This window comes from Orbilia oligospora (genome assembly GCF_000225545.1).
Source record: "Orbilia oligospora ATCC 24927 unplaced genomic scaffold scaffold00006, whole genome shotgun sequence".
NCBI classification, from domain to species: domain Eukaryota; kingdom Fungi; phylum Ascomycota; class Orbiliomycetes; order Orbiliales; family Orbiliaceae; genus Orbilia; species Orbilia oligospora.
This window is the reverse complement of record NW_011645563.1, coordinates 697,002-711,639: the sequence shown is the minus strand read 5'-3', so window position 1 is coordinate 711,639 and position 14,638 is coordinate 697,002. Positions and strand designations below refer to the sequence as shown.

The following is a 14,638-nucleotide window of genomic DNA, read 5'->3' as shown; positions in this document are numbered from 1 at the left end:
GTAGATAAGCGGGTGTTTACTGAGTAACTTACTGAGCGGTTCACCAGATAATTTATTGGGCATGCGGGCAGGCAATACCGCCACATTCACTAAGTTGAATATACTTAGTAGGGTACTTAGGTAATTAAGGGTTGAGGTTGAACTAGTTAAAGGTCGGCGGCAGGACATCGGCCTGACAGGGTAACAGGGTATTTAACCCATTTCTGGGAATTTGCTCAAATTGGCACAACAAAACTGACAACACAATTAATTGCACAATTTGCACAAAGATCTTAAATTAAGAACAATGTGCCATCGATCCGAATGTGAAAGTCCTCACTTTTATAAATTTAGGTAGTATTTTTTCGTTTCTTTGTCAATAATGGTCCCAGTTACGAGATTGTAAGCCTTATATTTTGGAGGAATCCTTTAAGGCGAGCGTGTTCCGAAGTCTTGGCCTAAATTTAAATTCAAGAATTTTGAATTTGAATTCATTCTAAGTGTCTGCTCTCAAGTTATACCCTAGCTCTACTGTCGTCAATACCCGATAATAAATATAAAATTGTGACCAACGATACTTTAGCAGTGATACTAGCTTTCCTAGAATACGTATACACCATGCCAGACCGTATATAAGCTCGTTAAGATATTGTATTCCTTTTCGCGCTACAGCGCTCCTCTAATTAGCTAAGGGTGTTTAGGTTTTAAACTCCACTAGTTTCAAATCTTTCGAATTTAGGGAGAATCTCCAATTGGCTAACCGATTTTTAGGTTTAAGATACAAATTTAATTGGTTTTCTGGTTGCGATAAAGCCATAAGCAGCACCATAGCTTTACTAATGTCTTGTACGACCATAACCTAAGGATTACGAACCTCAAGCGCAATATCGTAGAGGAGACTACGCTTAGATGTATATCGGATCACTAGGTGTCAAATTGATGTTGAAAGAGTTGGATCATTCATTAAATTATTAGGATACATCGTATTTGACATTGCAATATGATTTAAATGTCAATAAGTTATACTAGCAGCACGACGTCCCAGTTTCCTGGTGGGACCCACTAAATGATGCCTTTGTATTAGCCCCGAGCTCTGATTAGGGAAAAACTCATAGTAACCGGTTCAAACATACCTTGGGGCCAAGTTATCGTATCCGAAAAGTGTAAATCCCAAGAAGGCGCCGATAAGGATGCATATAATAATGTAACCTATAGTACCAAAACATCATACGATTAACACCCGAAACCCTTCCGCATTGTGATTAGAAAAAAGGCATCGCTTACCATTGTAGTACATAGCCATCAACATGACAAAATATGCAGCTCCGAATTGTACCATGTACAACAATCCTCTAACAACCTGCTGAAGAAAAGATGGTCGGAAATTGAAAGGTCTCAAAAACCTCGCTAACCTCGACGACGCATTGTTAAATCCTCGAACTTGACTCGGAACGGGGGTCCCAGATACCGGTGACCCTTCATCGGCGAGTTTCCCGGCTCCGATGCTTTCGTTAATCGTTGTTGCTGCGGCGGCGGTGGCGTGGCGGATGATGTGTCGGTCGTATTCACGTTGCATACGGCGTACGAATTCGAGGGATATAACAAGGAGGACGACCTAATTTTCTCGACCAATTAGAATTTTATAACCTGCATTAGGGATTTCGGTAAACCGGCAGCATGAGGAAGACATACACCGATGCAGCTCAAGGCGAATATGCCTTCACTTGAAACTCGCCACGTTCGAGAGATAAAGCACGAGTCGACAGTGTACCAGTTCCACAACATCTACATTGCATCATTCGAGTAGTTATCGTTAGCAAAAAAGTATTTCGAAGTCCCGCCCTCCGCATTTTCAAGAGGGGTTCTCGGGCCGGGTTGCCATCATGTAGCAGTGTGGAGTCAAAGATGTATTACCGAAATCTTGCAGCCACCCATCATGTTCATAGACATCGAAGTCGTGGCGGCAGCACTCATCCCAGTCATGGTTGGGTCCATGCCCGTTGTCGGTGTGGCCGCCATATTTCCATGTCCGCCGTGATCCATTTTGTCGTTTTTAAAAGTAATTAAATATTAAAATGCAAGCGGCAAAAACCCTTGTGATAGTATTAAAATGAGAATAGACAGCCGGAGTTGACAGCTCGACTATTTGCAGGATATAGGAGGCTTATGATATCCAGTATATGCAAGAAGATTTTCCGATACGAAAGGAGTCGAGTCAACAGCATTTATATATCTGCAAAGGAGCCAGCAAGTATACCATTTTCACAGCTCCCTCAAACCATGGCCACGGCTCCCAACCTAGTACAGCCAACATACTAACATATCCACAATGAACTTCCATGTTTTCTTATTCAATATGCAACTGAGCTCGTTTACCGCCTCTTCGAATCACGGGAGGCAGCATGTCATGCCAGGCGGGTCCTAGAATGTACCCAGCCATGTCTGATAACACGAGGTTACAGTTATCGTGTTCTCTAGCCTCCGAAATCAAGTCAGAATCGGACTTTGTTTTATATATCTTCTAGTCCCGATTCACTCGTTCAAGGTCCACGTTATGCCACCTACTTTATTAATCGAATTACCTGCATTTCATTTACGCTAAAAGCAGGCAACTAGTATTTCCTTATCAATACCGTGGTAGCTACTTTATTCACGATTCTTGTATACAACGTTGTAACATTTTAAAATTTTGATTTTCCCTCTCTCCTACATCAATTGACTTTAATAACATAATACGAATTCGAATATTCTTCATTCGCTGGAGCAATTGGTGGGTTACACAAAATATCCTACTATGAACCGAGACCGTCGACGAGAACGTTCGAACACGAAAACTCACACACACGAAGGAGAAGTTTGTGAGCGGAGAAACTGTACCTCTGATGCAGCCATTGGAAATTAAAACTATAGCAGGAAACCTTCTCTCTCTCAAGGAAAAAAAAAAAAAAAAGGACAAGCCAACTAAACGAAGCCGAGAAAAATAATTAAACAAAAAATAAATAAAATAAATCAAAATCATGATAATCTTATCGAGCTCTCAACTTCACACATCAGAAGGCGTTCCCCGGCATGCAATAATCATGTCTTAATGCATGTGCCGTTGAGAAAGAATGAGCACGTTTCTAATGGTTTGACATATGCGCCATGCGCTCGCAGCTCCACTTCTTCGCTTTTCAATCCTAAATCCTTGAGCTCGCTCGCTAATTCGGTTGGTTGGTGGGCTTGGTACCAAGCATTTTAAAGTGGAGGAAGAGAGTTTCGCCGTATCCGATGTATTTCGGGATCGGAGAACATGGTACTCATACATTTTGCATGTTGGTAAGAACATGGAGAGAATCCATGGTTTCTTCACAGCTTTATGTGGACAGATATAGGCTATTCGGTTTGCTGGTTGTTCACCATTAATGCAATGGCCATTAGCATCGACAGATAAGTAGCTGGGTTTCTTTGGTCAGCTGGGCGCGGGGAAACGGACAAATCCTCGACAAGGTTTTAAAGGCATCTTGGCCGCTGGGTTCCAAGCTTAAAATGCTCGATGCAGAGACGGTGTCAGTGCGCCGCTATTTTGCCTGTTAACTCACATTGGATGCCAGCTAGCAGACTGCAGACTGCAGACTGCACTGGTGTTCTGGGCGGGAAAAATACCACACACCCCACACTCTGTAGCCTATGCGGCTGCGTTGGGGGGTCTTTCCTGTCTGAGGCATAGACTAGGATATTTTTCAGGGCTTCAACATGGCTTCACCATCCCGTCGTAATTATCGCCAACTAGGGCACAAGGTGTAAATGCATTCGAATTCTAGAAGGGAAGGAAGTGCGATGCTGAAAGTTGTCCAGTTCAAGCTGGATTAGGCCGCAAATCACCTGGATTCTGAACCTGTCCCAACTAGTCTAGATACACATACGCTACGTCCACAAATGTATACACAAGCGAATAAGACATCTGACATCAGCCAACTGTACTGCATCATGGCAATTAAGTACTTTATCCAGCAAGTAGTACTGTAACGGTACTTCAATTATGCGGGGTAAAGCTGTTTTGCCCTGTCGAACGGACAAGATTTCCGCAGTCCTTGGTAACAATAGCCTATGTTCCCCCCTTATCTTCTTAATATCATGTACAATACCGACGGTCTCTTTCTTCGAGAGGAATTTCTTGAGTCTCCCCAATAGCGAGTCTCCCCGAGTCTCCGGTGGTTCATCGAAATACCCGCAAACTTGCCGAAGAAGAAAGCGAAGTCCTGTTTGCAGGATTTTTGGGTTCTATCTCGTGACGAAATTTTCGAAAGGGTTCGCCACTGCTGCCGTCGAAGGGGTATAAGTAGGACAGATGATTTTAGAATGTTAGAGTTTTCCCTCTCTTTCCCTCTTTCTTCTTTCTTACCCCTCATCTCAACTATCGTCAATTTCTCCCCTTCCGAAAGAAACAAAAAGGAAACCAACCTTATCTAAACGCCTGTCCCGAGCAGACCCTTGAAAAACTACCTCAATAACATCCCATCTATCCCAAAATGAGTATGCACAACCCTTCGCAGCCCTTCAGCCCCCCCTGTCATATTCGCTCCGGCACCTGCGCCTGCGCGCATTTTGTCTGATCGATCCACAATCTCGGGAATTTGCTCATGTGTCTCATATTTGTGAAATAAAACTAGTTGCCGAAATTATCATTGTTGATCGGTGCGGTGATGACTGCCAGTGTGGAGACACTTGCACTTGCGACAACTGCCCAAAGGTATGTTTATTTTTTCCGTCCACGATCCTAAAGAACGCCATACCACCCATTCTTTTGTAACATGCTCATGGGATAGCGGAAACTAACTACCTACCTACCTCTCTAGCACAAGAAATAAATCCTTGATAGTAATGATGTTTGGCGTGAAAGTTTTTAGCATGAGGGTTTTGGAGTTTGAGCCGGCGAGTCGAAATTTATGAGACAAATTGTAACTTATCGATGTGAGGTTGATGTCAAATAGCTTGATCAGTTGATTGGAGTAAAATAGGTCATGTATGTATGGTGTCGAAAAGCCAGTGGCGAAAGGTTAGCGATGAATTGAAATAGTGATGCATGATTATTGAGATATAAAGTCTGTATATATGATATCATCTTATGATTGATTATATTCAGAACCAGTCCATTATTAGGGTTGTTATGTAGCAATCGAAGAAATAAAATAGTCGGTGTAATAAGTGATACCTGAATTAGGATGTCTATCCAGCTGAATGCCCCCGGTTAGACTTTTTTGCGCAAATGCAATGATCCTGTGAGATCGTTGGGAACTATGCAGCCGCCACCCGCATATACGTCCCTTGCGAGCGGCAGCCCGCATCGAGTTATCTACGAGGTAGCCAGAGCGCTGGGACTCGGATCGTAAGAAGTTACGCCATATGAAGTATTTTCACCCGATGTAGACATTAATTTATTAACATTCTAAAAACTAAGAGCTGTGCTAATATAACATAGTAACAAAAAAATCGTGATGTACAAGTCCCTTTGGTCGCCTTTTGGCGCCTTCGTAGCTAGTGGTATCATAGCACGTAATTCCTTATTTACAACCCACCGAGGACGGCGACGGCAATACCAACGACACCAGCGACCATAGAAAAGCTCTTCAAGCTACCAGCTGAAGGGGGGTTTGATGTAGTTGGGGCGGGAGTAGATCCAGAGCCTGTGGGTGTATCAGTCGAGCTACTGAAGAGCGCTTCCAAGGAAGCATCATCCGCGAAATCAGCGTCGACACCGGTGCCGTTCTTGCAAGTGTCCGGAAGGTTCGAGTTGACACCACTGACGAATTTGACATAGGCGCACTATTTGACCGGAAATTAGCATCTTCTAACCACTCAACTCACAAAAAAAAGTGGACGCGAAAGGGTATATTATAACATACAGCATACAACATTCCATCAACTGCATTCTGCACAACTTGGACGATCCCTTGCTTCCCGACCAAATTCTTGGGTGCCGTTACTTTTGGTTCGCAGAAATCACCAGAACCATACTGCTCGACGATGGGAAATCCCTTGAACGAATTCGGGCCATCGGGAGAGTTACCCTCAATTATACGGAACAGAACCTTAACCGAAGGATGGGAAGAAGCGTAGGCGACTGCATCACCATCGACGTGGAATTGAGTGACGGGTGTATTGCCATCGATACTATAACCACCACATGGGCCTTGGTCTTGTTTGGCGGCGGATTTGCCTAAGGGTTCAGGATAACGGAGGGTGAAGTGGGCATTGGCGACCGAGACGGTCAAGAGAGAAAGCAGGAGAGATTTAGCAAACATTATGAGTACTATAGATTAAGTAGTATGGGGAAGCTATCGGTGATGATGATTATGATGGTATAGTGGTATACGGATGTCCAATTGCAGTTGTGGCGCGCGATGAACTTCGAAGCTGTGAGCTATGATGAATTGAATAATAGTATTGGAGAAAAGAACAGAAAATTAAAATCCAACCCCGAACTTAACGCGCGAACAAGAAATTTTTGAAAAAAAAGAAAGAAGAGATCCTGCAGCATCCGACTTTAGTGTGCAGGCCGAGATCCGGGTTTGTGTAATTCCATGACTAAGAAATCAGCGCCTGTCCTGTTGGAGGAATATCATGATGCATCCTAAGCTATACTCCCCACTATAAGTCGGGCCATGTGGTGTGGGCGAGAGCAGTTGAGCTTTTGAGCTTAACGTTCCTCAGAGCCAGTTAAGCAACAGAGAAGGTTGTGTGTTGTGGGGAGCCAAGCCTTGGCTTGCCTGGAAACCATCGCAAACTAGCTCACGCCTTGCCTGTTTGGGAAGTAGACCGTGCAGGCGGGCCAACGCAAGCAACACCCAGTTTCCAACGTTTGGAGCTCACCTGCCCGCCGGAGATCCACATCTCGAACATCTGTGGTCTTTTGGCTGGCTGGCCATGTTCGACCATGCTCGTTCCTGCACGGCTGAATATCAACTGAGTCCATTTCGTGATGGAAACTGTCTCGCTTTCATGCATGTGCATAATCGATAGCCTTCAGAAAGTAAGTATCTCAAGCTTCAATCGAACCGAACCGAACGAGACAAAAGGTTTTTACGAGCCACTTAGTTAGCTCGGAGCCAACTAACCGGGTTTCTGCGATATTGCTTTTTCAAACTTAGCATCTGCATTCCCGCCGTCCAGGACGTTGGCTTGGACCCCATTTTGTCTTTTTTTTGTTTTGTTTTTTGAATCAATTGAATTAGACTGGATGCTTCCATTGCAAAACCGCAGGCGGCGAGGGGGAGAGACGATTATATAAGATGCTGCGATCGCTGCTGTTTTCAGACGGTACCTTTGTCTGAACTTCATTCCTCTCTCCATCATCTCAATTGAGCGCCTGGACACCTTTGTCATCTTATCTTTTCACTCTCCATATAAATTCAATTCACTTTGAATTCTTTAAATCGACAATTGCCCATCATGCTTGTCAAGACTCTCGTCGCAGCTGCAACTCTCGCCACCGCCGTCCAGGCCCATTACTCAATTGAATACCCCACATGGAGAGCCGATTCCTTCGAGGAGCCGTATGACCAATGGCTAAGACCTTGTATGTAGAAGTACTCTTTCATAGATATTGTTCATGGTGTACAATAAATACTAACAGTATTTCATAGGCGCCGGTGCTAACACCACTCAAAACCGTACCGTCTGGCCTCTTGATGGCGGTTCCATCGTATTGGGACTTCACCACGCATTCGATTACATCTTCGTCAACCTTGGTCTCGGCACTGAAGTCGCCAGCTTCAACATCTCCCTTACTCCTAACTTCCTCAACAATACTGGCAATGGTACTCTTTGTCTTCCAAAGGTTCCCATCCCAGCAGAAATTGAGATCCGTGACGGTCAGGATGCTTCTATCCAGGTTGTTACTGTTGGAAAGACCGGTAATGCTTTGTACAACGTATGTATCACCCCAAAAAAATCTTTTACGGTAACACGATATTGATTATTATGAATAGTGTGCCGATATCCGATTCTCTAAGGATGCTAAGATCCTCACTGGCGATGCTTGCATGAACACCACCAGCGGTCCATTGATCCATGTTCAAGACCAGAACGCCATTGCTGCCGCCCAGAACGATGATGACAAGGGTGATGACAAGAATGCTACTTCCGGTGATAAGCCTTCCTCCGCCGTTCACGGATCCTCGATCCACGTCTTGACCTCCTCAATTGCTGTCTTGATGGCCATGGTTGTTGCTTCCGGATTACTGTAAACCGGATCGCATGTTTAATGTTTAATTGTTAATGTGGTGGATGAAATTTTTACTTCCGGGGCCCTATTATTTTTATCCAAGGTCCTCGTGAAATTTTTGAGATGTACTATACCAAATACCTTTTTTATTATTACTTTAGCTTAGGATAGTATTCATTGGTGGTAATGAGACTCCTCCATGACGGTTTCAGTCACGGATCATGAATTTTTCCCTCTTCGACTAAGATCGTAAACTTTAAATTGTATCTTTGTGTAACTCTAAGGGATGCGGGTAGGCGATCTTTAACCTTAACTTTATTTCTCTCTCAAGCGAGGTTGTCTCATGAGGACCTTCCATGCGGCCGTAGACGTCACGTTGTTGTTCTCGCATTTTAGGCTTAATATGGTAATCCGAAGAGAAAAGTGAGCTAGCTAGTCTAAAGCTTGAGTTTGGAATCGGGAGGTGTTTAAATGTTAATCTAATATGTCACTTTATTTTATTTAAATGCTGAAATTTGACCACGTGGGTCTTTTTAATAGTCTCAGAAACGAGGGCCTAACTGCGGTCTTGTGTAAGACTTGTCCACTTATATGTGCGAGTGTATGAATTGAAGAACCACTAAACCTTTAAGTATAGATTTATGTAGTCTTGTATTGCAGACGCGGTCCACACTTTGAGATTGATGCTGGTATAAATTCTGGCGCTGTTGACAATAAACTTATGTTGTAAAATCTCACACTCTCCTTTCTCCCAAGGCTTTATTTGTAACTATCGGTATCATTCGGCCAGGAATGTCTAGTCGGCCTCGGAATACAGATTTCGTGTTAGCTTTGGAAACAACTCAGCTGTATCTTGTAAATCGAATATTACCATGCGCACTTCCTGACATAGCTAATTGCAAAGTGAGGTTAATTCTAATTACTTGATTATCAAGCAGCCATCGCAAATGTATCAATAATGCAGCAGGGGATATATCGATACTTGAATAGACATATGTGGAGATGTTATACGCCAGAGAATCGTTGTTAGTAAAATATACATGCGTAGAATTCTAGAATTTCGAGAATAGATACAAGACACCTCGATTCGATGAAATGTAAACTTCTATGCTTAGGCCGGGGAAGCCAGATGGGAAATTACTAGCATAATATAAATTTTCAACATCTCGGTATCTCTCCTGGACTTAACGTAGGTGGAATTTTTGAGTGCTGCGCCCCATTTGCCGTCTAATAGGGCAGGAGGTTATGGAGATCACAGAATCCTATCGCTTGACACCACAAGACCAAATACCACCCGTTGAGAAAGTAACCGGTCAACCAGGCTGTGCATGAGAAACCCTGGGGTTGAAATGAAGGTCCTGTTAAAGTTTTCCGTATTTGCAATTTACTTTCTAATCCTCGGGGTGCATGCACCGGCGATGCCCAAGGCTTCCGAGCCATCTGGACAGAGCACGAGGCACGAGGTCCTGGACGTCGTGAACTGGATCCTGGGGAGTAGAACGTGCATCGCCATGACTGTGAAGTTTACACAGTCTAGGTATCGAGCTCTTGTCGAATCATCCCCTAAGCATGGATAATAGATGCGTCAACTCTGTAACGGATCCGATATCAGTCGAACACATGCGAGTCCAACTGACCCCGTGAACTCGCCTCTAGCTTGATCGACATAGTCTGTTTATCGGCATATGTATTCGGATATCTTTACTTTGCTATATATCAAGAGGACAGCTATGTTGAAGTCCCCAACAGTATTTTACTTATGTATTGTAGATTAAAGAATCTTCCAAGACAGATGATGGCCAAAAGAAAGAGAGAGAAAATTTAAAAGGAAAAGGCGAGACGAAGAAGGCCGAGCTCGCGTAACAGAAGCTAGAAGTACCATCCGGGTGATTCGTAATGAGTCTTGGTGGATCGGTTTCGATTGCCTCTCCTTTCTTGCTTCGCGCCAGTTTCAGAAGTTTAAAATCTAGGGAATAGTCTCGCTTTGATATCCAGCACTTTTGTATGGTTCTTCAAAACAACCTTTTCTTTTCTAAGGCCCCAACTTTGACTAAGACTAATTATTTCGCTACCGATCGCTAATGTATATCCAACAAAGGTAATATATAAACTCGGCACGCAGGCCCGGAGAAACCTCCCTAACCGGTCAGTGCGTCGTCAAAAGCTTCTGGTTGGAGGCAATAGCATGCGTGCTAATCGCGGTGGCGCCACCAGATTTGAAACTATAACGACTTTTTTCTTATCTTCAAAGATCCGATTGATAAAAAAGAAGGAAATTTGGTAAAATGAGGGCGCATGCTGCTTGCATGGTGCCTCTCAACGTGGAACTCTCAAGCCACGCCGTATCCATGGCCTGTCAATCTGCTACAAGACCCACCTCTTTGTGTTGCAAATGTTGCAATGAGGGACGGTTAACATTTCCTCGAATTTAAACTTCATGGTAAGAATTGTCGGGATTGCTCCATCCGACGGCACACCGTTGACAATCAAAATTTAATTCTGAGGTGCTGGTGGTTTTAAAATTATTTTTCTGACATCTAAAGGAAAAAAAAATAAGGGTTTTGGAAAACTTTAAATCTAGGTGGCCTAACATACCCGCTATTCGATTGCGGACCATGGCCATGGTCCAAATTTTTCCGTAGCGAAGATTTACGAGTCAGGGAGCGCAGACCCGAAGTAGAGACAATAGGGATCGGTGTATTCGTCATCAACCAAATGCCTAGGCGATTTCTCATACATTAATAGAGACAAATCTGGAGGCTAAGGCGCTTGGTGTTGACAGGTGGTTTAAGGAATTTGCGTAGCGAGTTCGATGGCTGAGGGTATATAACCGTAAGATACATGTGCATCCCGGCTGTAGGAAAGGCATATCTATTTTTTCGATCCAAAGCATTACATATTCATTAGAAATCACCTTGGTACCGTCTTGGAATGCAAGGAATAGTTTTTTTTCCTTTGAAAGGGTCGACGGTTGGGTACCAATAGGCCTATTTTATTTTCCAATACCTTCAGAACAGGTTGATATTTGGAGCATGAATCCGCGCAGGTTCGGCTTTGATGCCTCGATTTCTTTTAAAACTCAAGGCCTGGTCCATGTTCATGGCTTCTCTCCATGATGTCACTTCCCTGGTAAAAGCACCGCCATCCCGCGAGAGAACCAAAGTGCAAGTGCACGCGACTTTCAAATATTCTCCTTTCCCACGAGATCGAGACTTTTATCATCAACCCCAAAATCTTTGGGATTCTATCGCAAATCGTTCAAAGAGAGCTTGTACGCCGCTCCACAATCGAGGTTCAACACACTCCGAGTTTCATGATCAGCAAGGTTCCTGGTTCGGGAGATTCCAGTGGGCCAATCAATCCCTGTCCCTGCGAAAATCGTACCATGAATTCATGAAAGGACCGAACTGACTAGTGGTTCTCATTAGCCTGTGCATGTTGAACCGAAGCGACATTTCCTTCTGGGTCGAAGCCCTAGTTTGACAGGAAGCTGCAATGCACTGAACGGGCGGGAAAAAGGGCCCGGGGAAGGTTACGCATAGATTGATGAAGATGAAGAAGGTTTAAAGCTAGGACCCTATGTTAATTCCATTATCAACAATATTATTGAGAGTGGCAATCGCAACATTCTGGAATGCAACTAGATGTGGATTTTTTCGTTTCGGACGTAAGTACCACGGGGACGGGTGTTCTCAAATTTTGGGAGAGACCCAGTTCGATATGATGTGGTTACACCCCCATTTGGGTGGGTTTCCCATCTAGTTAGTAACTAAAATTGCCTTCACGGGCTGGATGGAATTAAAATTTTTTGGTGAAGATCCAAGATCCAGCCAAGTGATAACACGTCGTACCTGGAGCTGGGAACCGGTAAACACGGATTGAAATCTGCAGGTTAGTCTCTGCGTGTCACTCAGTGGACATCGCAGGCGAGGATGAGCGAATATTTAGTCCATTGGGGGAAGTTTTAATGCTCCTTGAACGGTTGGAGACGATGCATGGATTTTGAGGTGACCCCAGACTATTGAGGTGATGGAGTGCATTGCATGCATTGTGGCTATCAGTCAATCATCTCGCATCTTGTGTATCTTGGGCACTTGGTTGAGAGGTATATTCCGTACACAGAGCAGTCCACGCTCAGACTTGCCGCTGTTGGTAAGGATGGTTGATCGGAGCAGAGGAGAAGATAAATTGTGCCACCGGGGATATCTTCATGCATGGCCTGGCCAGTTCCGTGGCTACATGCACATAGGAGGTGGTCGGATGTAAGCATGCAAGTAGACTAGAGGCTAAAGGCTAAAGGCTATCTATAGAATGGCTTGTTTGGCTGTGCCTGACCTCGGGGGTCTCAGGACCAATTGAATCGGTGTGTCGAGGTGAGACTTCAGCCTTCGGGGTGGTAGCAATGTTGCAGCCGGCTAGGGCAGTCAAGCTTTCTCTCTCTCTTTCTTCTAGGTGAATCCTAGACCGTCTCTATTCTAGATTTAAGTCAACGAATAGATCAGTTCATAGGTCCAAGTTGGTACTTACTCAAGGAGGTATGTGCATACATGTACCGTGGTATCACGGTATGGGAGAAGGTGAGAACAAGAAGATGAGATATGGATGTATACGGAGTACTATATATCGGAATACACAACCAACCTAGATTGAGCTATTTGAGTACCAACAAAAACATAAATTGTCATTGTCAGTTGTAAACATGTCAACGTTTCGATCCTTCGGGCGGGTAGATGTATTCAGAATCAATTTAGAGTATGTAGTAACTGCTAGTCAGGAACCGAGTCGAGTCCGGCCAGGGCGTGCATTCGAAACCGTCTTGAGATGAACCAGTTCGACACTCCAAACATCCCGTTATCGATGAGGTTAAGTTCCAGCAAAAAGCTTGTCACTTAGTATGATATCAGAGATGTTCCTTTCGTCAAGGGGGTATATATATCTATTCGAAGAGGCATCGAGTCAGATTAATTTGGGGGAATTGATTTGGAGGTTCTTCCATTCTTCTTCGTTACGTTAGGTAGGATAAATTTACAGTGTGCAGCCATTCAACTCTGGAAGTTGAAAGTCTGTATTTGTTATAGCTACCAATGTCCATCGATTTTTTAATTTAAATTTTTATTTTATTTTATTTTATTTTCAAATATCCAGTTCTTTTATACGGTTCCTTCAACTTCAATAAATTGTTCTATTGAATTGCATCTGTATTAATCTTGCATCTGTTGACTGCTGCAACTATTCCTTTACTGTCTCCGTATACGATCCCCAACAGCGCCAACCCATTTCAACATCACGCCCTGTCTACTACCTCTCACCATCAACATCAACATCAACATCAACATCAACATCAACATCTACATCGACATCACATCTCACTCTACAAAATTCTGCCGGCAGAAATAACGAACCATCTCACCACTATCTCCATCCTCCCTAAGAATTCCATTCTGTAGCCTTCGAGTAACACCTATAGTATACTAGTGGGTAGTATCCATTGATCAATTCGGCCACCCAAGAGCGTCTATTCAGTCTGCTAGGTAGGTGATTAGGACTAGTGCGGTTTCACCACTCCACCATTAATGCCACTCCCACATCCCACCAACCAAGCAAACCTCGGAGCTGTCCAGTGCTAGCCAAGCCGCCCACGTTCTGCTCCCCTGGGCTCATGCAAGTCGTACTGGCTTCACTGTGGAGTTCCGATTTGCTTGTTTGGATACCCGCTGTTACTGGTACGGGCAACCGTCACTCGTCCCCTGTTGGTCCATTGTGGTGCCTGCCTTATTCCCCTGCTGCTCGGTCTTAGCAGCCACACCCAACATCCTCCTTTTTATATGATCATCCTCTCCTCTCTCACCGTCTTCCTTTCTCTTACTCTCCCTCACCGCATCGACAGTTCGCCTGTGCCTTGGCCTTCATTTTTGTTTTCGTCGCTCCTTGCCTTATTCTCCTTTCCCTTGCGGAAAGCTGGTTGTCTGGTCTTTTCTTCTTTTTGTCTTCCCCTTCTAACACTAGTATATTTCCCACAGATTCCTTACTTTCTAGAACCGGACTTCTGGACCGACCTCCAATTCCTCATCACCACCCCCTCTGGAAAATCCAACCCAAACCACTTCCTGCTTCTTGCATACCGAAGGGAGATTCACTCTTTTGCTCTCCTTCGACGTTACGAAACAAAAACGTCACGACCTTAAAATACATCAAAAATAAAATAAAAAAAGTCATCAAGACTCAAGCTCAATAGTTTCATTCGCTATCTCGACCTTTCCGGAGCTGTTAGCGTTTCGTTTCAACTGCCAACCGCTTACTTGAGTTTTAACTACGACTATACCCTTCTATTACCGACTTTCATTCAAAACTCTTGCGCTAGTCGCTCGATTGATTCTCAGGGCTTTTCGACAAGGACAAAATATTTAGGAGTTACCAAGAACTCGATTAAATTTCGATTCCTTCAACCATTCT

The 14,638-nt window shown here is 44.0% G+C and overlaps 3 protein-coding genes across 3 annotated transcripts; 1 reads left to right on the top strand and 2 right to left on the bottom strand.

Moving 5' to 3' along the window:
* Positions 1-1,004: 1,004 nt before the first annotated feature.
* Positions 1,005-2,022, bottom strand: AOL_s00006g231 (uncharacterized protein; the record flags this gene model as incomplete). The annotated part of the gene is made up of 5 exons (XM_011119540.1): positions 1,005-1,041; positions 1,113-1,188; positions 1,264-1,594; positions 1,672-1,764; positions 1,894-2,022. The coding sequence occupies 5 exons, from the start codon at positions 2,020-2,022 to the stop codon at positions 1,005-1,007; spliced, it is 666 nt and encodes a 221-aa protein (XP_011117842.1).
* A 3,504-nt stretch (positions 2,023-5,526) lies between these two features.
* AOL_s00006g230 (uncharacterized protein) lies at positions 5,527-6,263 on the bottom strand (the record flags this gene model as incomplete). Its single annotated transcript, XM_011119539.1, has 2 exons — positions 5,527-5,784; positions 5,865-6,263. 2 exons carry the CDS (start codon positions 6,261-6,263, stop codon positions 5,527-5,529), a joined length of 657 nt encoding a protein of 218 aa, XP_011117841.1.
* A 1,147-nt stretch (positions 6,264-7,410) lies between these two features.
* AOL_s00006g229 (uncharacterized protein) lies at positions 7,411-8,207 on the top strand (the record flags this gene model as incomplete). Its single annotated transcript, XM_011119538.1, has 3 exons — positions 7,411-7,537; positions 7,605-7,891; positions 7,950-8,207. The coding sequence occupies 3 exons, from the start codon at positions 7,411-7,413 to the stop codon at positions 8,205-8,207; spliced, it is 672 nt and encodes a 223-aa protein (XP_011117840.1).
* Between the last annotated feature and the right edge of the window lie 6,431 nt (positions 8,208-14,638).